This window comes from Rhopalosiphum padi, chromosome 1 (genome assembly GCF_020882245.1).
Source record: "Rhopalosiphum padi isolate XX-2018 chromosome 1, ASM2088224v1, whole genome shotgun sequence".
NCBI classification, from domain to species: Eukaryota; Metazoa; Arthropoda; class Insecta; order Hemiptera; family Aphididae; genus Rhopalosiphum; species Rhopalosiphum padi.
This window is the reverse complement of record NC_083597.1, coordinates 15532316-15558348: the sequence shown is the minus strand read 5'-3', so window position 1 is coordinate 15558348 and position 26033 is coordinate 15532316. Positions and strand designations below refer to the sequence as shown.

The 26033-nt window shown below is 25.5% G+C and overlaps 2 protein-coding genes across 4 annotated transcripts in view; one reads left to right on the top strand and one right to left on the bottom strand.

The window, feature by feature from the left end:
- The window catches only part of LOC132917290 (kynurenine 3-monooxygenase), a 36801-nt gene extending 11085 nt beyond the window's left edge, over positions 1 to 25716 (bottom strand). Inside the window, exons 1-2 of one of the 2 annotated variants that reach the window (XM_060977966.1) lie at positions 25594 to 25699; positions 24205 to 24308 (exon numbers count right to left, since the gene is read on the bottom strand). Coding sequence is in view for 1 of the 2 variants with exons in the window: in XM_060977965.1 (XP_060833948.1) it covers positions 25594 to 25617 (24 nt within the window). In the remaining variant the exon portion in view is untranslated. Of the gene's footprint in view, positions 1 to 24204; positions 24309 to 25593 lie in introns of both variants that reach the window. The other variant, XM_060977965.1, reaches the window with a different exon arrangement.
- On the top strand, positions 790 to 26033 carry LOC132917289 (uncharacterized). 2 transcript variants are annotated; one of them, XM_060977962.1, is made up of 30 exons: positions 790 to 1303; positions 9230 to 9412; positions 9479 to 9619; positions 9924 to 10106; positions 10214 to 10357; positions 10416 to 10730; positions 10804 to 10986; positions 11050 to 11181; positions 11248 to 11562; positions 11848 to 12030; positions 12105 to 12236; positions 12309 to 12638; positions 12700 to 12882; positions 12995 to 13132; positions 13780 to 13962; positions 19311 to 19442; positions 19510 to 19692; positions 19786 to 19926; positions 19998 to 20186; positions 20309 to 20446; positions 20565 to 20867; positions 22267 to 22367; positions 22477 to 22561; positions 22638 to 22769; positions 23030 to 23212; positions 23289 to 23429; positions 23503 to 23685; positions 23756 to 23896; positions 24858 to 25040; positions 25624 to 26033. In XM_060977962.1, exons 1-30 carry the CDS (start codon positions 1066 to 1068, stop codon positions 25830 to 25832), a joined length of 5427 nt encoding a protein of 1808 aa, XP_060833945.1. In that variant the 5' UTR covers positions 790 to 1065; the 3' UTR covers positions 25833 to 26033. The 2 variants fall into 2 exon arrangements, with proteins under 2 accessions (XP_060833945.1, XP_060833946.1); XM_060977963.1 differs by lacking the exon at positions 20565 to 20867.

Here is a 26033-nt window from a genome sequence, read left to right as displayed (position 1 = left end):
TTTTGTTCCGTATGGTTGATGTTTGTGATGTTGATGATCTCAAAATGAATAAAACCATATTTTAATCATACTTACACATTAACAGTTTTAAACTGAGAAACATTATCTATCTTTTCTTTTTTTTTAATTTCATTACTATGAAAACATCATACACTTCTATATTCGGCGTGATGTATGCGAGTTTCACAGTGTATCTTCAAAAATATTTAATTGTACACTTCGAATAAATGCATTTAATTTATCAAATATTGAGCATATATTTTAAAATCTTGATGAAAATTTAGGATTATTAGAAAAGGAATATACATGTATACCGTAAGTTAAACTTGTTATTATGTGGTAAATAAGTGCATGAACGTTATAATAATGTTATAAATGTTATAATGTATAAATAATAACTAATATATAAGTAAATTATACAATTTTAGATACCTAAATTAATATTGTAAATAGATTAGGAATTTCGATCTAATGAAGCCATTTGGGATCATTCGATCTGAAGCATAAATCATGGTGTTATATTTAAATTTTGCCTGGTAAATTATTTATTTTATTTTACAATTAGTTTTCTTAAAGATTATCAGAGCGTTTTTCAATTTTTTTTTTTTAACTTCTAGTGAAATCAGATCTAATTAAGCACAACTTGACTGCATTACACAATTTGGATTGTTCAAGATAGCACGATCAGTCTGCATTTGTAAGAGATGTAAAATTGAATGTGACTTGGCGGCCGTACAACACTGTTCAAGCTTGCTCAAAGCTCGCACGGGTGTAGGAGTGATTAGCGGCGGCGGTTCCCAAACAGACTATTGCCCAGGCACAGTGCGCGCGTTAGCTAGTCATGCGGCTGCTGGTCAGTACCAGTCTTCCGTTCCAAAAAAAAATCGTAATATATATTAAAAATTTAATTTGATGTATTAACATACGCAAATTATAAAAAAAAAATTGTTCTCGATTTCTGCTCTATTCCGCCGTTTTCGTACTATTTATCATAAATATATTTCTTTTCCGTCCGTATCGACCGTGGAACAAACTACAAATTGATCTATAGAATCTCAAACTAATATGATACGATTCACGTGGCACGGCTTCCTAGCCGTGATCGCGTTTACCGCGGTCGCATTCCAGCAGCACGTGACTGCTAAAAAAGACTTACCATCTAGCGGATCTACGGCTTCAGCACCAGACCCGCCGGCAGCCGCGTACCGACCGAAAGACCATGCAGAGCCGATAATAGAGGAAGTGACCGCCAAACAACTAGAACGGGTGTTAAACGAAAAGGACTACGTTGCCGTATTTTGGTGTAAGTAACGTGATGACACATATTGCTTGATGTTTTTGCAGTATTATACAATCTATAATTTACTTGGGCGATTTACGATTTATAAGCATGAAGTTGCTACTTACGCCACGTGTACCGATTATCATATTCTTATTTTATTTTACGTAACTGAACCATCTACACCATCTATGTGTAAAGTATAAAAATAACCTTTAAATTATGTATAAATAACTTGATTTGGAAATATAAATAATTCAGCAAATAACGCGTGTCAAACGAGTCGATGTAAATAAAATACTATTTAACAGTATTTTAGGTAGATATACAAATATGATTAAACTGCCTATACTTTATTTCAGTACATTATTATAATATTATGTCACCTCCAAAATGATGTACTATAAAATTTTATAATAGAACACTGGAGTTAGAGCAAACTTGTTCAGCTATTTGGCATAATCTATTAATCTTGCCCCAAATTTTTAAGTTTGAGAGTTGGCAGCTGCATATATTATGAGTCACTGGCTGGGATTTCAATAATAAGAAAAAAAATTAATCTGTGAATGAATTGCCAAACTATTTTGTTAAAATAACAGAGATTTGGTTATAATTATCGACATCAACTTAAAACAAGTTAAACATTAAAATTATTTAACCAAATAGTATCATAAAAAATTCGTAAAATCGAAGAGGCGAAAAAATCTGTATGTATGTATAAAATATGTATGTTAATATTCAATGCCAAATCGTAATATGATACCACTTTTATGACGTACGTTATTATTAAACACAGTGTTTGTTTTTATATAACTTAATGAATGTAAAAATATATGTGTGTATGAATTTTTATTTGAATGATTTTAAACAGATTTGGTTTTGGCATAGAATAAAGTCAAGCATTGCTAATAGAATACTTGTTAAGTGTAAAAAAAATAAAATAGTCCGCATTAATACTGATATATACATAATATATTGATAATCTTATTAATAGCTCTACTATTAAAAACATTATTATTAATATAAAATGTAGCCCAAAAGTTGTAAGTTTCAAGAGATGAAGGGGCATGCAATTTTGAAAAAAAAAATAGCATCATAGAATAGTGGTTTCTATTGTTGGCAATGTTTTCGGATTGTTTAAGAGCTGACCTTTCTAATGGAAGTATTCCGGTGGAGAAGAGAGAGAAATTTGGATTGTAAAACGCGCGACGGCCATGGTATTATTATGGTTACACTATCCCCTGACTGCTGTTGACGATTTTGCGGAGGCCGAGCGCCGGAGATAATAATAGCACACGCCTGACTCCATCTGAGGTAGTGTGGACCGTTTCATTTCATCTTTGCTGAACTGACATCACACAACAGCTGTTTTTAAATGTTATAATCGGAAAAACCTTCGTTAAGATAATTTATATGGGTATATATATAGGTTTTTTTAATGTGAACTAATTCATTTCAATTGGTTCAAATAAAAAAAAATTATTATTATTTATATTTACATAAACAGAAATTTTTTTTAGATAAATAATTTCTCTAAATTTAATTAATCAATTAATTTAAATAATTGATTATAAATGATACTTTAAAAAAATGATTTCCCTAATTTTATACTAAATTTCTAGAAATTATCTTGGAAAAATGAAAAAAATAACATTTTTTGATACAAATGTATTCTTTTTGAGTAGAACGAGCTCTACTCATTCAGTAGAACGCTTTATGAAAATTTGTTAAAAGAACGCTACATACCCGCTATTTAAAAAATTTAATTTTAATGACATTTAGAGACGAATGAAAATGTTTAATTATAAATATATTTGAACACTAATTCAAAATATTTTAAAAGTAGTCCTATGTCAGTACTATTTTGGTTATTGTATATAATAAAAGTATATTATAAAAAAACAGTTTCACGTGGACCAAACTTATGAGTACATTATTTACAGTAAATTTACCAAATTGTCTCACTACATTTGAGAGATCTGTATCTATATCATAGTGTTTTTAATTATTTTAATATAAATAATCAATATTTTTTAATAAGCTAATGAAAAAATAAAATAAAATAAATCTCTAAACGAATGAATAATTTTAATTGTCTTTAAGTTATAAAAAAAAAATATAAAACCACTATGACATACATAAATATATTTTTATATTATTATTTTATATTGTTTAAATTTTTTAAATTTTTTATCTATAATAATATATAATTATAAAATATAGGTAGATACCATTAACCTGTAAAATGTATGAATTCAATGTATGCTATAATTGGCTGTAAATTAAACACTATTATACTTGATATTCGATATTTTAATATTTATAATATAAAATAATAATTTTATAAAATAATTCCACTTAGAATATGAAAAAAGTTCGCAAAACCTATGGTAAAAGTGTTACCGGTTATTAGTTATAATAGTGTCTATCTACTCCTATAATGGTGTAATATATTATGTGGGAAACCATGGCGAGAAGCTATTCTGTAAAGTTTTTGATACCTCTACAACAAGTTTGTTAATAATGCCATCAACCTTTCAAAACATAAAATTATCATTTTATCATACATAGATTTATGTACTTCAACTAAATATTATATTTTTTAAATTGTTTATTGTTATATAATTTTATTTGTTTAAAAATAGGTACCTTATATGTCTAAACACGTATTTGTTGTATCTAACCTATGAACTTACAGTAATACTACATTTGGAAAATATTTGGTTATTTTCTTTTGATTTTTTAGCTTAAATAATAAGCTAATATTATTTTTTTATACATGTATTTTATAGAAAGAAAAATATATGAATATTATTAAGATTTACAGTATAAATTAAAAATAAATAAATAAACAACTTCTTGAGGACCTTAGACATAAATTATTAATTATTTTAAGACTTGATTATGATAAAAATAAACGAAAAAAATAATATAGACCAATATTGGCATACATTAGTATTTAGTACCTACGATTAAAATTAGTTTTAAAGCTAAATGTATAATAACTCGCTGTTGATAAAAGTCCTTTTCACTATAAATTATTAAATTATGTGAAAACCTCTGGTCTAAGTTCTATATTAATGTTTGTTTGAATTCGTTCTACGATTAGGTTAATATGTAAATGACTCTGTGTAGGTATAATATAATCTATGGTAAAAACAAATTAGTACACGTTCATTTGCACAAATGGCTATCGAAATTAAGCTAAAACGCATAATTTTATAATTATATTGTAGAAATAAGAAAACCAATCAATATCGCAAATACGAAAATAGAAACGTATACGAGTTTACAAGCCCACACTTGTATAACGTATATTTACGGATTATAAAATCCTATAAGCCAAAAAAATTATGTTTACTTTAGGTATGAGAATAATGAACACATTTCGTGTTTGTTATAGTTCTTTTTTGTTTATTTGCACATATGTCATAGAAAAAAAATGTGTTTGTAATGTTTGTATAGTATCCTCTAATGCTAATTGCAAAGTGTCTAGAAATTAGACTAAAAGTGTGATTTTGAATAATTAAATATTATTTGGTATGCATAAATGTATTATCTAAAGACACTTCAAAGTTTAAACTATTTTAAATTTTTATTTAAATCACAAAAATTAAATGAGAAAATGAGTGCAATTAAATAGATGAGAATGATGAGATCACATATAAATGAAAAAATATTTACAGAGAACCGTATTTTTCGTTGTAGCTGGTAGAGTACCAATGCACATATTTGGTATCAGATATTTGGAGTTAACACGGTGATATGTAATTAAACTGTAAAATACTTTAGATAAATCATCATGATCTGATCATGTTACATGATTTATGTATTAAGGAGCCGCTACATCATCATTTGTTTTTTTTGTCCATCTCCCACATAATATATTAATATAAGAACAAAGATATTGCGTATTTCCACGATTACGACTCTCTAACTTAGTTTAGAAAAAAGGGACTATTATTATACATTTTGTAAAAAATAATATTTCCTGTGCATTTACAAATATTTATATTTTTAAATAAGTTATTAATAGTTAAAAATAATATAAATTATTTTAAGTTAAAACATGATTTTTAATTTAAACATGATTTTATAAAAAATGTAAATATTAAAAATTTATTCGGACATATTCTTTTTTATAAAATATATAATAGGTGCCTTTACTTTAAACTGAACCAGAGAGTTGTTAATTTGTAATCGTGGAAATACGGAATAGTTCCTATATTATGTGGGAGATAGATAGAGAAAACAAATGTTGGTGTGGCGGCCTCTTAAGTAATCAATTTATAATGGAACGACATATATAGTTTGGAAAAATATTTATAATTTATACTTAAAAAACATAATAAGTATTGACTTATATTGATTTATACTTTGACAACATGGCTTGATTGCGGAACATGTCAATCAACACTACTTAAAAGAAAAAATATATAAGAAAATAAAAAATTTTAAATGTAATGATTTATTATATTATAATTATAATTATTAATTATTGGTTTTAAGTAGTCTCAACTTTTTTACTTACAAAGCTTTTTACTCGTTACCGTTAGTATTCTTGTTTATACACATCTACATACTATATAATAAAGCAATTGCGTTATAAACGCTTCTGCAAATGCTTTAAAGTACAAAGATAATTAAATACTTAAATATATTAGGACTTTAAATTATCAATATATCAAAACAAGTAAAGAAATAATGAAATATCAGATTCTTACATTAATATTTTGTTATTTGAATTTTAAGTATAGGACTTAGTTAATTTTAAATATAAGCTACGAATTAAAAATAATAATTTGAAAACAAATAAAATATCATAAGTCATAACACTATATATAGAAAATATTGAAATTGAAATAAAAATTTTTGTTTTCAATTCAACTTTGCTTATCAATAGTATTTTTTCTAATTTAAATTTCAGATAATACATCTATTGATTTTTTAATTTTATGATTTTTATATTGTTGGCTGTTGCATAATATCGAATTGATCGTTTTCTGTTTTGTAATTAAATTTTAAACATATTTTTTTTTAATATCACTTTTACATTTTTACGATTTTAATTGAATTTCTAACTATAGGAAACCTGTCGTAGTTCCGGCTTCCATACACGTCGTTAAGTGCGGCTGTTAATCGGTTACAAGAACATAAAAAATTGGTTATTACTTATTAGTTATTACTTATTATCTACCAGTAAACAATATTTAGACCTATTGTTAAATTTAAAATTCATTTTTTTTTAAACTTGAAACCGATTTATTAATAAAAAGATTGGCAGGTAGTTACCATTCTGCTGTATCCTATACGGTAGGTTTTGGGTGGGTCACCGTAATGAATATGTCAAATTTAAATTCAATGATAGATGTTTATATACAAAATACGATTCGGACACAAGACTGTCTATAAGCATATATTATTTATCATGTTATGTAGTTTTGATGTTGCTGTTGGCGTTGGGTAAAGTAATTTATTTTACTATTAGTAATACAGTACATTTTATTAAAAACATTGCATTTTAAAATATCATTGTGTATCGTATATCTATATAAACTAAAAATTCACGTAAAAGATAATATGATCCCAAAAATAATGTTTTTAAATTATAAGAAAATAACGAATATCGTATTCATGGTTTAAATGTATAATTGGATACAAATTTAAACTTAAAATGTCTATGAAAAAACAAAAAAATATGCAAATATATTTTTTTTAATTACATAATATAATTAACACTATATTAAAATCACAAGCCTTAGCTATAAAACTTTTATATCTTATAAATTTTCCACTGCAAAAAAAATTCTAAAATTTTCGTGACGAATTTTGTCAAAATTTGAACTTCAAATGCGTATACAAATAAATTGTGATTGTATTTTATATATTTTTATAAATTTATAATAACAAATTATTTGGAATATTTTATTAAATGTTCAAGCTTTTTAACCAAATGAAATTTTTTTTATCGTTATTTATAGAAATAAAACGAAAAAAAATTCAAATGTCTATAAATAAATTAAAACAGTTGAAATATTTTGAAATCATAAATAACGATTATTATGGTACGTTTTATTATGTATAAAAAAATATGATAATAATCATTTAAAAATTTGGTGACATTTTCAGTTTCTATAGCTGTTTGTTTTAAATTACAACAAAATATCAAAAATTGTTTAAGAAGAAATAGGTAACTCATAATTAACTGGTGAATATTCAATGTTATAAAAAATAGGCAAGTGGGTACCGCTATATGTATGTAAAGTGTGAAGTAGCTCACTATTATGGGTGTGTTAAATTTTAATTCAATGATATTATATCATTGTATACGAAAAACAATTATGAGCTGAGACGAATTAATAGTTTATATAACAAACTATATTTCATGATATGCTTTTTTGATATATGTATTATGATATATCAATGATATATTATATATTATGATATATAGCTATTAAATTAATTTATTTTACTAAAAATATTACGGTAGGTTTATATAATATAAATTTATGAAAATATTGCATTTATTATATTATTAATATTTAATTATTATGATAATTTTTACCATATTATATAAATTTATATTACTTACAATTTAAAAATAGATTCTTAGTATAAATATATAATATATTAAAATAAATCAAAAACTATTGCGTGTAGTAAAATTCATAACAATATAATAAACACAGTCCTAAAAGTTTTAAGTTTCCATATTTTCAAAATTTAGATGTGAAATGAAAAAGAAATACACATCATCCAATCATTGTAAAATCAATACATTCATCGCTCAGCTCAGAATCTAAAATTTAAACTTTAAACGCTTATAAAATATTTATTTGACTTTCCGATAGATCTTTTTTATATAAATAAAGATTGAAAAACTTATAAAGAACCTTGTAGAAATTCTATTTTGTAATAATAATAAAATATTATTAACAATTTTTATCGATATTTAAAAACATTTTGAAATTAATTTTAAGTTCTGATTTATTGTCCTTATTTTTCGTACTCTTTTGTTTATTGATTAGCCGCTAATTCATAATAAACCACTTTTGACTTTTTTTTAAATTAAAATTAATATTTTTTTTATATGATATAAAATAGAATATTATTTAAGAAATGTTTATTTACAAAAATGGTAACAAAAAGTTGAAATTATACATTTTTCAGGTTGACCTTCCTGCTATTTTAATTTAAGCTTTAACATATCATATTTAATCAATATTTACATATAATATAATAAATATTTCATATTTACGATCACTAGGAATTTTTAGGAAATTATTTTTCTTTAGATTATAGAAATAAAAATATAAATTACTATTTAGAAATCTATAGTCGTTGTACTAATCAACAAAAAATAAATAAGTTCAATATAAAATGTTAGAATAATATTTTTAACTTATATTGTTTTGAAATAAATAATTGTTGTATACTATATGGTTGAAATAATCACCTTTTATATATTATTTTAAATATCCTTTATGAATATAAGTTACCGTGGTTAAATATAATAAAAATTGCTTCCTATTTATAAATATATTAAATGGGTTATAAAAATAATTGTATACAATTTATTACTACTATTAATTAGAAGTTATAACTAAACTACGATTTACAGAGATTTATAAAATTGATATTTTGTATTATTTTGTTTTTTCAAACGTTTTAACTTCTGAATATTTAATTCTCAGTAATAATTTATTTTTATAACTGAAGTTTAACCATTATATGATTATGCCTCATTGTCAATCATAAAATGAACTAGAATAGAAAATATTAACCATTTTTATTTGTATAAAATGAGTGTTTATATGAATGATGTTCACAGTTAGTATTATTTTAGTAATCGGTTCGAATGAATTGAAAAAATAACAAGAATATTTATAACATGTTTAGAATATTTTTATTTCAAGTTATCTTATATATTGGTGCAATTTATGTATATAGATACTAGAAGCTGTCATACGTGTGACAAAGTACTAGAAGAACTCGAAAATATTGATGACGATACTGACACGTTTGGAGTAGATTTTGTAAAAATTAATGATAAAAGACTAGCTAAACATTATGGAATCAAAAATTTCCCAGCACTCACTTACTTCCGAAAGAAAGAACCAATAATTTATGAAGGTATGTACATTTAAAGTCATCTTTTTTTTTTTATTAAACTATCATAGTTTTGTGTGGTAATTTTAGGAGACCTAATGGATGAAGATTCGGTATTAGAGTTTTTAACTAGTCTAGAAGCTTTAGATTTACCAGACCGTATTGAGGAAGTAAACTCAAAAATATTACAGAAAATTATTGAAGATACAGATTATGTAGCTGTTTTGTTCTGTAAGTAAAAAACTATCATGAAAATAAAATTACTAAACAAATAAACAATATAATGTACAAGTATTTAAAACATTGAAACCGAAACATTACATTGAATTAGGTCCTGAACGATCAGAATGCACTTTAAAGGATATCCGTAAGTGAAATGGTTGTAAGCTGTGACCCCATTTCAGCTTTTAACCTTGGCGCCCCCTTTAGAAATGTATAACCTTTCATAGCTTTATCCATGCAATATAGAGAGAGAATTTATCTGGTTTTTAAATTATGTATTATTGTATTGCTAATATTACAATTATTATTTTAGATAAGGCAGGCTGCAAGAAATGCGCAAAAGCATTGCAAGAATTGGAAAATATTGACGATGAAGCAGATCAGCTAGGGATTGGGTTCGTAAAAATACATGACTCAAGTTTAGCAGACGAGTACAATTTAGGGGACTTGCCGAAGTTGGTTTATTATCGGCATCAAATACCAATTGTTTATGAACGTCAGTGGTTTGTCTAAAGACACATTTATATTAAATTATAATAGTTGGACTTATATAGTATGTATATATGAATGTGATTTTTAATACATTGACATTTTAAAATGTAGATGAATTAACTAGAGAAGAAGATGTACTCGAGTGGTTAGTACAAAACAAGTCTACTGGAGATGAAGAAGATGTTATTGAGGACGTTACATCAAAAACATTAGATACACTTATCGGCTCTGTTGATAATCTTGTTGTTTTGTTTTGTAAGGTCTACAAATAGGTTTTAATATTATGTATCAAATAACTATTGCATTTTTTCAGACGATAATGATGACGAAGATTCTTTGAGAGTTTTGAACGAATTAGAAAAAATTGATGACGATTGTGACCGTCACGGAATACAATTCGTAAAGATTGAGGATCCACAAGCAGCTTCTTCATTTGGTTTAAAATCTGTGCCAGCAGTTGTTTACTTTGAAAAACAAATACCAAACATTTACGATGGTGATATCGAAAATGAAGACGCTCTATTACATTGGCTCATTGATCAACTTCAAAAAGATGAAATCGAAGACATTACAAATGAAATGATGGACCGTCTTATTAAAGAAGGAAAAAATATTGCAGTTCTTTTCTGTATGTATTTATTATGCATAAATAGTAAAAGATATTAAAATGTATAAATTTTAATTTATCCTTAAACCTGTAGATGATAATAATGATAAAAAATCTCAAAAAGCATTAAATGAACTTGAAAATATTGATGATGAGTGTGATACACTTGGAATTGTATTTGTGAAAATTGATGATGACGAAGAAGCAAAACTCTATGGAATTGAAGAACTCCCAGCTTTATTATACTTTGAGAATGGAGTACCAACACTTTATAATGGTATATAATATTTATTCATTAAATATTAAAATACATATCTCAATATTTTAATTTATATTTCAGGCAACTTGGAAGATGAAGACAAAGTATTGGAATGGCTTAGTTACCAAATTAAACATGACGAAATAGAAGATGTAACAGATGAAATGCTTGATATACTAATAAATAAATTATCAAACGTGGCTGTATTGTTCTGTAAGTTAAACATAATCAATATCAAGTTAAAAAAATAAAAATATTTTTTTTTATGTTAATTTTTAGATGATAAAAACCAAAAAAAAAGTCAAAAGGTTTTAGTTGAATTGGAAAATATTGATGATGAATGTGATCAAAGTGGAATCGCGTTCGTCAAAATTTGTAATATTGACGAAGCTCGAGAATATGGCATTACAACAGTACCGAAACTTATGTATTTCGAAAAAAGAATTCCACATCTATACAATGGTGATTTACTTAAAGAAGAAGAAGTTTTAAGTTGGCTAATTCACCAAAAAAGACATTCGGAGATACCCGAAGTTACGGATGAAATTGTTGATAAACTCATTGAATCTGAAGCATACTTGGCAGTATTATTTTGTAAGTACTGTTCTTAAATATACTATAATTTACTAACTCGGTACAAACTCCATATTCCATTATTCTAATAGTCCTAGAAAGGAAATCGTTTTTATTGTAATCGTGGACGTGTTTGACAAGTCATCTACAGTTCTACACAATTAAATTAATGACATTTAAATAAATAGATAAAAGTTATCTATTAAGTTATTATATTAATATTGCCAATTGGGTTTTATTTTTTTATACAAGTATATTACTAATATTTGAAAATCTATATTGTTTTATTAAACTTGTTTTAAATAGATGATAAAGATGACAGAGAAGACATTCGCATATTAAATGAATTAGAAAATATTGATGATGAATTGGATAAAGAAGGTATTGTAATTGTGCGGTTGGATGATGCGAATGAAGCTAAAGAGTATGGTATAGATCATTTACCTACGTTAGTATACTTCGAAAATAAAATTCCCGCTATTTATGAAGGTATTCAATTTTAATTATTTACATAATATAATTTATATATTTTTGCAATTAATATCGCGTAATTATAATCTTAGGTGATCTTATAAACGAGGAACAAGTATTAAAATGGCTCATAGAGCAAAAAACTACTGCAACCATCGAAGAAGTTACTGACGAAATACTTAAAACCCTCATCAATGAACATGAATACGTTTTAGTTTACTTTAGTCAGTAACTTAAAATACATGCATTTTATATTATTTTATTCTTTTTAAATCAAAATGTTTGGTTTATTTTAGGTGGAAGATGCGAAGAAGGAGAAGAATGTGACAGCATACTCGATGGTTTTGAAAACATCGATGATGAATTAGATGAAACCGGAATAGTATTCGTAACTACCGAAGACGCATCCATTGCTAGAGAATATGGACTTAGAACATTCCCTTCACTAGTATTTTTTAGAAATAAAGAACCATTAGTATATACAGGTGATTTGGAAGATGAAGATGAAGTATTGACTTGGCTTATAGATGAAGAGACTCTTAAGGTGCCTGGACGTATTGAAGAAGTCAATACTAAAATGTTGGAGAAAATATTAAATGAAAAACAATTTGTTGTTGTATTTTTTTGTATGTTTCACAATATCAATACGTTGTTTAAAGACTATAGTACATGTATAAATTATTTTAGACAAAGAAGGAGATAAAAAAAGTCAAAAAATAATATCAGAGTTGGAAAACATTGATGACGAGTGTGAGGAAAAAAATATTCAATTTTTAAAAACTTCTGATGACGGAATAGAAAAAGAATACGACCTTCCGGGATTACCATCATTATTATTTTACAGGAATAAATTCCGAAAAATTTACACAGGTGAATATATATATATATATATATATAAGAATTATTACACAGTTTAATAATAAATTATTTAAGATACGAATACATACTAAGTATGGCAACATAAAAATATTATGTTTAACAGGTGATTTGATGCACGAAGAAGCAATTTTAGAATGGGTTCTCGACTTGCACGAGTCTGAACCAGATTTTATTGAAAGCGTTGATAGAAAAACGTTACAAACTTTAATCAATGATGTCGAACACTTAGCAGTTTTCTTTTGTACGTATAAAATGTAATATGTATATTTTAACACGTACATACGTGGAACTATATTAGATATAAGAATTTTCAATATAATTATTGTTTGAACCATAATAATCTTTATAGCATTAAATTCATTCTATACCAACTTTAAATTGTTTACAAATTCATAATTAACTTATTTCAAAATATCCAATATAGTCTAACTCTACATCGCAAACAACGTGGATATTTCATAAAAAATATATTGAATCACTAAAAAAACTTAGGTTTTATAAAAATAGTTCAGGTGTAGGTATATATTTATTTTAACTATACAATTCTTAATATTATAGTAATATACTAATACATAATATATTTTCTTATGAATCTGCTATATTATTCATGTGCTAAATAGTAGTCTTTTTCTAATTGTTCATTCTTATATTTTCTTAAATTCTTTATGACGTATAAAAGCATTTATTACAACAAAAAAAATGAAATATTGTCTTATTTAACAAAAAAAAAAGATTGTCATGTATTAAAAAAGTGGCAAAATGTTGCCTTTTATTTTCTTTAACCATAACAATGAATTCATACTCATATTTATTTATAGTTAAGTATGTAGGTATTTAAGTCAAAACTATTACTAAATTATTAAAAAATAAATTCGTATGTTTTTATAGATGATGATAAATGTGAAGCTTGTCCTAGTATATTGGAAGAGTTAGAAACTATAGATGATGACACCGATAAGGAAGGTATTCAATTCGTTAAGTCAACTGATTCAAAGTTGGCGTCAGAAATTGGTATTTTCAGTTTTCCTGCCTTGGTATATTATGAAACTGGAGTTCCAATCATGTATGACGGTAAGTTATTATAATTAAATAAGTATAAATTCTGGATAAAATAATAAAATGTTGAATACAAATATTCCATCAAATTACTTAATACAAAAATTATAGGATTAATTATGAACTTATCATGATAAAAGACTGAATCGAATATAATTTTTTATTATTTACTAGTGATTCTCTATTATATTTGATTGTATTTTATAATATATATATTATATATCTACTGTAAATTATAATATGTACCTATGAGTATTGAGTATATTTCAATCATAAATTTAACTATTTAAGTTAATTTTAATTTAGTGTTATTATATTGTAATAAGAACAAAAATAATTGTTATATGATGGAATGATACTAAATATAATGGTATATACTACATAATATATATGCAATATGCATACATAATTATAAAATATATTTACTATTATTTTTTTTATTTTTGTATAAATGTCATTTCCAGTTTTATATGAATAGCTTCAAAATTTTTTTTTATATATCTACAAATATGGTATATATTACCATCAAAAAAGGAAATCTTGTCAATATAATATGTAATTATTAGACGATGTAAGTACCTAATGCCGATGAACACCATAAATTATTGATAATCGGTGTATAGTGTTAGTGTATACCAAATATTTCCGTAATAAATTGACAGATAAGTTTAGTCATTCGTCTTTTTTTTCTAGAGTTAATTATTGATTTATCATAATATTACCATGAAACTTTAAATATATTAGATACTTTTTATAATATAGCCACTTTTTGGTGGTGGTGAACTTATTAGCTATAAATATTACTTATAAGTTATAATAGCATGTAAAAATCTTAAAATAAAATTAAAAATTCAAACTTTGGATTCAAAAATTTTAAAAATATCCTAAAAATCCTAAAATTTTAAAAAAAAGACCTTGAAAATGAATATTGTTAAAACATTCAAAATAAAAACTTCTTATTCTACTTCAAAAATACATGAAACGTATATATCATAATACGAGCAGTTTCAGAAAACAATACAAAATACATTGAAATCCTAGCCTTAGTAATGATTAATGAATATACCTATCAGTTATCACATAATAATTATTATATTTATTAAACGCGGTTCTACCGATTTAGGTATATTAGGTTGTATTAAGTAATATTAGTATACTAATAAGATAAATAACAACATTGATTAATCGAATTAGCCACTGTCGATAGAAAATAATTATTAGTTATTTGCCATCACCCATAGATAATTACTGATTGCCAACATTAACGGTAACATAATATATCATAATATAAAATATATGTCTTATGTTATTTAGTTTTTTATCTTTCAGTTTGATGAAACTTTTCCTAAGGTTAATAAAAAAATATCTGTAAATAGTTTTTTATGATAATATCATGTCGTTTAATCTATCTCCAAAACTATAATAATTCTAAGAGAAAATTGACGAAATTATATTGGTACCAAAAAATATAATAGTAAAAATATTATAAACATTACACTATTTCACAAAATAAATAGCAATTCTGAAAGCCTACAGAGAAATTGGAAATATGAAATACATCAGTAATCGTAATTATTTATCATTCTATCATAGAATAATATTCTAAACCCTTGTATAAAATGCAATGATATTTTTAAAGTTAGTGTAAATGTTAATTAGTATGTATTTTATTAAGACGTGTAGATATGTACCTACGCGTATAATAGAGTATTATTTTATACAACAGATTAAGTACTCAATAATCATAAAGATAATATTATGTGAATTATAATATGTAATACCAGACGCTTAAAATAGTTCGATATATTAGTATAAGTAATATTTAATTTTTATACACGCAAAATCTATAAATATAATATTAATTACATATGGCTATAATTAATATATAGATTATAGGTATATAATGTAAAGTGTGTATTGTATGTATTGTACCTATGTATTTTATGCATAAATATTGCTAAAAAATGTTTATATTATATCACAATTTTCTATAATATTATTATATTGTACTTAGGTAACCTTAAGAATAGCGGGAAAGTGTTAAGTTGGCTAATTGATCAAAAAAGTAAGCGATATCTACGTGTTATGTATTTAAATGATTTAAAATAATTATATAGCCTTTGTCCCAATAACCGTAATCGTTCTATCGTATTCAGGTGGTCAAAAAAAAACTCAAGATCCAAAATCGACTAAATATTTGCAAAAAATTGAACACACAGGTATTTAAATTTAAAAAAAAAACCACGCGTGCTTGAATTCGTAAAAAAGTCTTAATGTTAAATTAGACATCTGATGCTGATTTTCTAAAAATATAAATAGGCAGCTGTCCAGTAGTTAATTATAATAACAAAATATTTTTAACATGGGTTCTCTCTAATCCTATCTCGATGGCCTAATTTCTCTAAAGCGATGATTTCATAGAGATTTTATTTTATTTTAAATATCACATTTTAATAATTAACGTAGGACCAAAAAATGTTTAAACAATTTCACTACTAAATTCAATATTATTAATAATAATAAAAAAAATACTTTGTAAATATTCAGTTTATCAATTTTATACTTTTATAATGTATATATAATATTATATATTACATAATAATACAATTATATTAATTTACAAAATTTCGAAATGCTATACTTATTGAAATGTGGATAAAAAAAAGCACAGTTATAAATGACAAATATAATCTTGCTGATTTGTTTAAATATAGGTAAAAATGTTACAGAAACAAACATAATATTATCTATCCTTATGAAAATATAATATATTATATTATATGATTGTAGATATTTTATATCATACCAAATATTTCCAATACTAATTCTACACCCTACCAAAAAGAGTTCCGATACAAACTTTTTCTATTAAAATATAATAATATGAATACAGTGGGATTTTGCTCGTTAGGTAGGTTTATCCAACACGAAAATAAATATTAATTTGAAATATTTGAATATTAAATTATAAAAAATGTATAATGTTTATACCTAGTATGCTACCGTATTTAGAATAATGTTGTAAATGTTGATTTTACTTTTACTAACAGCTTGTCGTCTGCAGCATTTTGTTCCATCATACCCTTGTTACATTAAAGCTTTTGTTTAGCATTTATAATTTGAAATTAATTCACGCGTTTGTCACCTTTTTCGTTAAATATTTGTTCAGAATGTCATATAATTAAAAAAATAATTGCTAATATAATTTGGATTTTGCTGCAGGCGACAGCTGTTTTTACATCGGTCTGGGAAACACTAAGACAAATACACCATCATTTGAGCCATACCAATGTTGCCCAAAACCACCTTCGCCGGCCGAAAAGGAAAAAACCGAAACTAAAAAGAATAAAACAGGGAAACCAGTAAGAAAAGAAACTAAGGATGATGAACTGAAAACAAATGGCAAGCCGGATAACAATAACAAAAAAAAAGAAAAAAGAAACAAGAAGGATAACGGAAAAGCATCTTGGTGGTGGTGAAATTTTACAAATACTAAAGCCTGAAATAGGACAAAAGAAAAAATGAACGTTAAAGGTCCTAAAAATAATATTTATTAAATTTGTATTTTTTTTTTTTTATTAAACAGTAAACACCAACTTAAAAAGCGGACTAATAAATATAATAAATTGGTGTTTCAAATTTCCAAAGACCCAACTTTTATTTTAAGGATATGTGGAATGTTTTAAATATTTTAATACATTACCGGAGTTAACTAATTTATTAACTATCTTCTCATTTTTCTTTAATTCGTTATAAAGAAATACATATCCATTACTTTCATCGCATTATATGAAAACGTTATAACTTATAACTATTATTTAACCAGAGAATATTACGAGTAAGATGAAAAACAAAAAGCAAACATGTATTTACTATTTACTAAAAAAAACTTAAAAACCAATAAATATATTTATTGGAAAAAATGTTATGAAACAGATAATTAAGGTAGTTTTTAGTGTTTTTAACTATTGTAAATTTTTTTGGGATATTTTCAATAAAGTTATTCATAATGTAAAACTATTTAACATACCTACTATAAATAAGCTATGGTGTATATTAAATGAGCATAGTTATGTTGAACTTAAATATTTTGTTTTTATCTAATTTTAAAGTCTTTGGCAATCCATTTTCTACTGAGAATGAACTCAAAGTTCTTTTTTTTACATTTAGATTTAAATTATTTATTTATTAATGATATTTTAAAATATCTATAAACATTTTATCCATAATTATCAAGTTCAAAAGTATTATTCTACAAAGTTTCTTGGACAAGAACATTTGCTATAATGACTTTTTTTTATTTTTTATTAAAGCTGCACTTAACACAATCTAAATGTAAGAAATTCCTTGTAAAATTATAAAATATCCCAAAATTAGTGTTAATTTATGATCAATAAAATAAATAGTATGTAAGTAATTTTACTTAGTATAAAGCTTGAGGTTATTTAAATCCGTATTAAAATAGTCTAAATAATATATCGTTCAATAACCATATTTTTAAGTATTTTCTATCATACCTAAAATTCAACTGATACTATATATATATATTACTTGACGTTGTATTTAAATATGTATTTAACCTCAGTTATTAGGTGTAGTATACTTCGTAAAGATTAAATTGATAGTCTTTAATCTATAATAATTATTATTTATTAAAGATACAAATATTTTCACAATTTATTTATTCTGTCTTATTAAAATGTATAATTCAATATAATTGCTCATTTTATTATAGTATTTAGTTATTTTAAACGATGTATTGAAATCTATTTGAATTAATTATGATATTAACAAGAATGTATAAATATTAATTTAATATTAAATGCAATTTGAATAAGGCTGTTATTTATCCCCGTGTAAATATGTAATGATTTCTCTGATTTTGCTCATGTAGAAACTAAATATAGGACAATTTTAATTAGCTTGATTATCCCAAATTGTTTTTAACATCGTGTATTTCTAACATTGTTAATTATTTTTTTAATAAAACCATATTTATGTTTAAAGATAAGTATGTTAGTATTGTTACGTTTAAGTTATCCCAATAAATTTGATGTGTACAAAATAATGTATTAATAAAATCATTACTGTTGTTGAAGTTTAAATTTTGTTTGTTTGTTTATTCATTAATTTTTTAATCGATGCAATTTAGATCTTCAAAGATGATTTAGAAAATATATAGAAATATTTTTAATATATGTATAAGACAATCGAAGGTAAACTTGAAATATTAAGAAAACAATTAGTATAATAATTTTAAATGATTTCAACTTAAAAATCAATATTATAACTAGTTATGAGTAATTTAAAAATGTAATCATTTTAATACGATTTTATATTTTTCTTTAAAATTATTATTTAAGGAGATATTGCTAATGAAAACGAAGTGCTTAGATGGATGATAAAACAAAAGACAGACGAAAGCATTGAACTTATAGATAGAGAAAAGTTATTTGAGTACATTGATAATCAAGACTTTTTAGCTGTTGTCTGGTGTAAGTTATTAATAAAATACATGAACTATGAAAAAATATCGTTAAACTCTATACTTCAAACGTTTAGTCGTCGAAGGCGATACTAGAGTGCCGAGAATTTTACGGCATATTGAATTAATTGATGATGAAGCTGCAGAATATGGTATAAAAGTGGTTAAATGTAATGATAGATTAATGGCAAAGAAGCATGGATTTCGAAGTCCTCCTGGTATCACTTATTTCCGAAAGAGCAAATATATAAATTATGATGGTCAGTTAATGAAAATAATTTTACTTGCAATTTGTATTAAGTCATATGAGTTGTTAAGTGAAATTTACTATTTAAAATATATTAACTTTTTAGGTGACATAGATGACGATGAAGAAGTTTTAGATTGGCTCACCGATCCATCCAACATGGAGTTGACCGAACACATAGAAAAAGTTAACAGAAAAATGTTTTCAAAAATTAGACAGAGTTCAGAAAACGTAGCAGTGTTCTTTTGTGAGATTATTATTTATTAATCGTTTTAAATACTATAAACTGAATTAATCTACAAAGTGCCTTGTATTTAGACAGTGACGATTGCAAACAATGTAAACAAGTACTGGCCGAAATCGAACATATCGACGACGACGCGGATGGCGCTGGAATAGATTTTGTGAAAATCGATGACAAACAGATGGCTAAAGAGTGTGGGGTATTCGCCTTACCAGCCATAGTGTTCTTTAAACTTGGGTCCAAAGAACCCACGATTTATGCAGGTATATAATAAAATAAGTGTGAGATTTATTATATAATTTATAAGTGAAGTAGTTACAAGTTACCTAAACAAAATCTCAATAATGGTGTTGGCATTTCAAATTATTTTTATTGAATATTTCAGGAAATCTATATGAAGAAGCAGATATATTAAATTGGCTTCTGGTTCAAAAAAACCCACACGGCGAAATAATCGAAGAAATAAATGGCCAAGATCTGAAGGACGCCATAGCCTCTTCGGAATCAATTGCAGTATTTTTCTGTGAGTGTTGAATTTTGATTAACAAAATGCCTGTCTTGACTCGTAATTGTATAATATTATAAAACGGTAATACTGTGTTATGGTGTCAAATATGAGTGTGTTGTTGTCCGGCATATAGGGAATGGAACGCTGTGCGAACGCTGTAAGGCGTCCAACACCAAAGCGTTTCGTAGACATCATAAAGCACAACAACCACAAAACGGTGTCCATAGTGATATGAAAAAAAAGGAAGCGAAACCAGAAATTGTGACGGAATCCGTCGCCGAAGAAGATGATACTAAAAATGATGGTGGTGTTGATGATAATAATGATGATGATGACGATGATGATGATGATGATGATGATGATGACGATAATGATAATGATAATATGGAAAATAATAATGATATCCATTCTAATATTCAAGGAAGCAATAACAATGGTATCTCACCTGGGAGAGGATAGAGGCTTTGATAATAAAGCGCATTTGAGACTGCGAATCATTGGCTTTTTAGAATTTTTGGTGCGCTGAATATGCATGTATGCATTTAATATACAAGCTTGGTTTACAAACAAAATTTAATTAATGTACCCATTTATTTTATAAGTTATAGTTTACTTAATCATCACTTAAATGAGTTTATCGTTTTACATATTATTTAAAATTAAATATAATGAAGACCGACTTCTGCTTTATTATTGTTACAAATATATAACTAAAGTAATATAATATATATAGTTATTTTTAAGAAGATTGTGGAGAAATCATATTTAACACAATTTATTAACTAAATTTTTATTTCATATGAAATAATGTAAATGATACATAAAAACTTAATAGAAAGGTACTTTTTAAATATATAAAGTATGATTGGCTTTGATTAAATTTTCTGATAATCGAAAACACATCTATCAAGCTTTAATACACAATTACGTTGTGCATAGATACTTAATAAATATAAATTAAAATAAGTTAATGTAAATAAGAAATGTAACTATTTAATTAATATATTATTACATATACAACGTGAAACGTATATATTTAAGAAACTTTCCTAAAAATATAAAAAACTGATAATGTCATTTACAAAATACACTTTGCTATAAGTGATATTCTAAAGTAGATTTCGAGTGTACCTCGTCATTGAGTAAATCACCTTAATGGATGTGATAAGTTTAAATTCAATGCATACGAAATCAATTCTGAGCAGAGATCATCGGCTTCTATTTTTAAGGATATTAAAATTTAATATTTCTTAGATAACTAATTAACTTATATTTTATTATTAGTACGGTATATTGAACTATTTTTGCCAAAAACTTTGTATGCATTATGCTATAAATTAAACGATGTTATATTGTTTGTAATTTATAAGTCAGTGCCAAATACAGAGTATTTATATATAGTCATATAGAGTTAATAGGTTCGTATATAAATAGTTTAAAACTAATTTAAGTATATTGAACATTTAATTATTTTTAATTTACTTTGTAAATACCTAATAATATACGTAAAAACTAATAATTTTAAGCCCTTGTGATTAAAATTGTTTGAATCATTCTTTCAAATAACTAATTTATGCATCCCCTCCAAAATTTACTTATGTAATTATATTTATACATAGTCTATAACATTTTCAAAATATAAAGGAGTCGGTCTGCTTTGTAATATTTGACCTAGAATAGATGATTAGATTACTAGATGACTTTCCGCATGAATACGTAGATTTTAATATTACAACGATCACAGCTAAAATTAGATATTAGTTTAGTATATTATCTATAGATATAGATATATTATAATATATTAATTATTAGATATAAATTATAAATATTTGCAGACAGTGAAGATGAATGTGACTCGTGTACCAGTATTTTAGAAGAACTAGAAAATATTGACGACGATTGTGAACGGCACGGGATCACTTTTATTAAAACACAAGTAAACGAATTTTTTAAGATACATTTCTTTTTAACGTTATTTGATGATCCACAGAAACATAAGATAGTTGGGCTATTTTTCATGACTTGTTATATAATCTATACTTTAGGATGTTGACGCTGCAGAACAATACGGTGTATCGAAATTACCGGCGTTAGTCTACTTTGAACATTCGGTACCAAATCTATTCGGAGGTAAATCACACATGCCATTTTAGATGATGTATTGTATTTTTAACTTGATATTATAATTTGTATTCCATAAACACAGGAGATTTGAAGGAAGAAGAAGAAGTTCTTCAATGGTTAATAACACAGAGAACTGAGGATAGAATTGAATTGGTCACGAGGTCGATGTTAGAATCAATTGTTCAAGAAACACAATACTTGGCAGTTTATTTTTGTAAGTTTAATTGAACAACTCACATTTTGCCTCTGAAAAATGAATTTTTTATCGGCAACAAAATTATATATGTGATAAAAAAATATACAAGTTATATTTCAGTATGCTTGTTATATACTACATAAAGCATATTTTACTAAAATTATCTTTCGAGAGATTTTTTGTTAAAATGTACAAAAATTACTTATCCTTTTTATAATTGTCTATTATCTCAAATAAAATATTTTAATTTATTTAATTATTCGTTATTATTGTTATAGATAAACAAGCATGTCATGTTTGTGATCAAATATTAGAAGATTTAGAACGAGTAGATGATGAGTGCGATTTATATGGCATACATATGGTAAAAATTCAAGATCCACAATTAGCTAAACGGTATTCAATCAAGACATTCCCAGCACTTGTATACTTTAGAAATGGAAATCCTCTACTGTATGATGGTAATCATTATAGTTCTATAATAAAATTAAAAATGTACATATAGGTATTATTACAAAATATTATAACGTGTTATAGGTGATTTACAAAATGAGGAATCAGTTCTCGAATGGTTAATAGATGACGAAAATCGTGAACTCGCAGATGAAATCGAAGAGGTAAACAGTCGTATGCTAGAAAGACTACTGGACGAATCATTACTATTAGCAGTATTTTTCTGTAAATAAATTTCTATCCAGAACAATGTGTTGTATCCGTGATAAAATAATAAATTAAATTCAACAATGTTTAGACGAAGAAGACTGCGAAGAATGTGGTGGTATTTTAGAAGAACTAGAAATAATTGATGGCGAAGCAGATTTATTCGGTATCGATATGGTTAAAATATCAGATCCAGACGTGGCTTCAAAATACAACATCATAAGTTTACCATCATTAGTATATTTTAGAAAGAGAGTACCTGAAATATTTGACGGTAAAAATGTGTAAAATTACAAATTGCTTGTTAAGTAAATTTTTTTGCTTATAACTTGTCCTTATTATAGGAGATTTGAGTGACGAAGACAAGGTGTTATCGTGGTTAACTTCGCAAGATGTGTTTGAAATAAAAAATGAAATTGATGAGGTAAACAAGAAAATGCTAACGAAATTACTTAATGAAAATGAATTCGTGACGGTGTTTTTCTGTAAGTACATGTACCCACGATCGTCATAATATAAAATAGATTCTCAATGATTCAATTAGGTACCGAATAAAAATTAATTAGGCGTTAAGTTAGGTTAAAGGTGTCAAGATTTCAAAATATAAAGTTATAATTAATAAAGTGTGTATATTTATACATATTATATATACACGAATAATATATAATATAAATATTCACTATATTATATATTGTATATAATTATTTTAGGAAGTTTTTTAAATTACTAATTATATGATTATATTTCCATACGTACCTATAGGTTATTATAATGACATCAGAAAAATAAATACCTTATTAGTAAATGTTTAATTTGTATATAGCCACTTATTAATGTTGTCACTACTGGCTATTCCGTTATTCATTTATATAAAATCGAATTTTCTTTTGTCTTACTCTGTAAAATATAATATATAAATATTCAATTATGTTATTTAATATATTTAAAAAAATAATTAATTATTGTACTGATACTTTATAGCGTAGTGATACATACACAATATCTGTATCTGCAATCATTAGTTAATATAATTTTTATTAATTTCGGAAAGTCTAAAATTATACTAAATAATTACGAGGTATATATTACGTATAAAACATTAACTATTACGTATAATATGGAAACAAATTTTAAAGTTATCAATAAAACTGTAGTATTATATCGATAAATTGGAGCAAAACTTTTAACTATATGTTGAGAAACTAGAGAAAAATACCTATTATAAAGACCATTTATTTTTTCATAAAATGAATAATATGATTGTGCAATTATTTTATATTTTGAATTACTGTAAATATTTTGAAATATGAGTTCATACATCGAGGATCTATCAGTTATAAATAATTGTTAGTTATTAGTGCTATTACCGTAATTAATAATTATTATATAAATGGCACGTAAACGTAACTGGCATTTATAATGTTTACAAATTGTGTTTTGCGATAGACGAAAACGATGTACCCGAAAGTGCTGAAGTGCTGTCGAGGCTAGAAACTATAGACGATGAAACGAACAACATGGACATCACTTTTGTAAAGATGGCTGATGCTCGTTATGCACGCAAATGGGGTGTTACTAAGCTTCCGGCCATAGTCTACTTCCGCAATAAATTTCCGAGTGTATACAGAGGTATGTATATTTTGTTTACAATATACATAAATCAGAAAAAGTATATATGAATAATAGGTATACCAAAGATTTAACGTAAAACTCACATTATTTAAAAAGCTATTAATGTTTTTATCAAAAACTAATTTTAAGTCGTGAAATACAACATTATTTACAATTTTCTAAATTTTTTACTTTTTTCAACGACCGTATGACAAGTATAGAATGCATGTTACTCGAAGTATTTCAATGTACAAAAATTAGGTAAATTTCAAACGAGTACCTTATTAATTATTTGTCACTTTAAAATATACATAAACTATTCTCAGAATATTCTGCATTGCAACAAGGAATAAAAATGTACGTAGTCATAAAAAAGTAAACAATTAACAGTAAAAAAATATTATGATATATATTTAATTTTTTCAAAGACGTTATTTCGCTATATCACTCCTCTTCTATTAATAATACCTATTGTATGCTTTACGTGTATGTAGAGTCTAAAAGTAGAACTCTCTGTCAGCAGTATCAAATTAATTTTATAAAGCAATCATAATGTAATAATTAACGCAACCGTGTCGTGTATGTTGCACGCCATGCGCAGGAAGTCTGGACACCGAACTCGAGGTGCTGGAGTGGTTGAAGAAAACCCGTTTCCGTGAACCAGAGCTCAATCTCTTCATGTACGTGATGATCACAATATCGTTGGCGTTCGTGCTTTACACGGTACTGCTTGTGTACGGTTTCAAAAAGATCACGATGACACCGCCCAAACCGCTGCCATCCGCGTCGTCGTCGTCGTCGTCGTCATGATCATAAATTATTATTATTAAAATATTTCCAATGTTATCGGATTATTATTACATAACTCGTACAGTGTCAACAATGCTCGTGTCTAATAATAATATTATATTGTATAATTATGCGCCACGGATGTAATACGAACGAAATGTACGAGATCCGTGTAAATGTGTATTGTATATTTTACAATAATATTATAATATTATACTATTA

What these genes read in the sequence shown, in the direction of transcription:
- LOC132917289 (XM_060977962.1), top strand. Translation starts at nt 1,066, where the DNA reads ATGATACGATTCACGTGGCACGGCTTCCTAGCCGTGATCGCGTTTACC. An exon ending in ATACTTGGCAGTATTATTTT is followed by an intron (nt 11,563 to 11,847) that starts GTAAGTACTGTT and finishes TGTTTTAAATAG; the next exon opens with ATGATAAAGATGACAGAGAA. An exon ending in AATTCCCGCTATTTATGAAG is followed by an intron (nt 12,031 to 12,104) that starts GTATTCAATTTT and finishes TTATAATCTTAG; the next exon opens with GTGATCTTATAAACGAGGAA.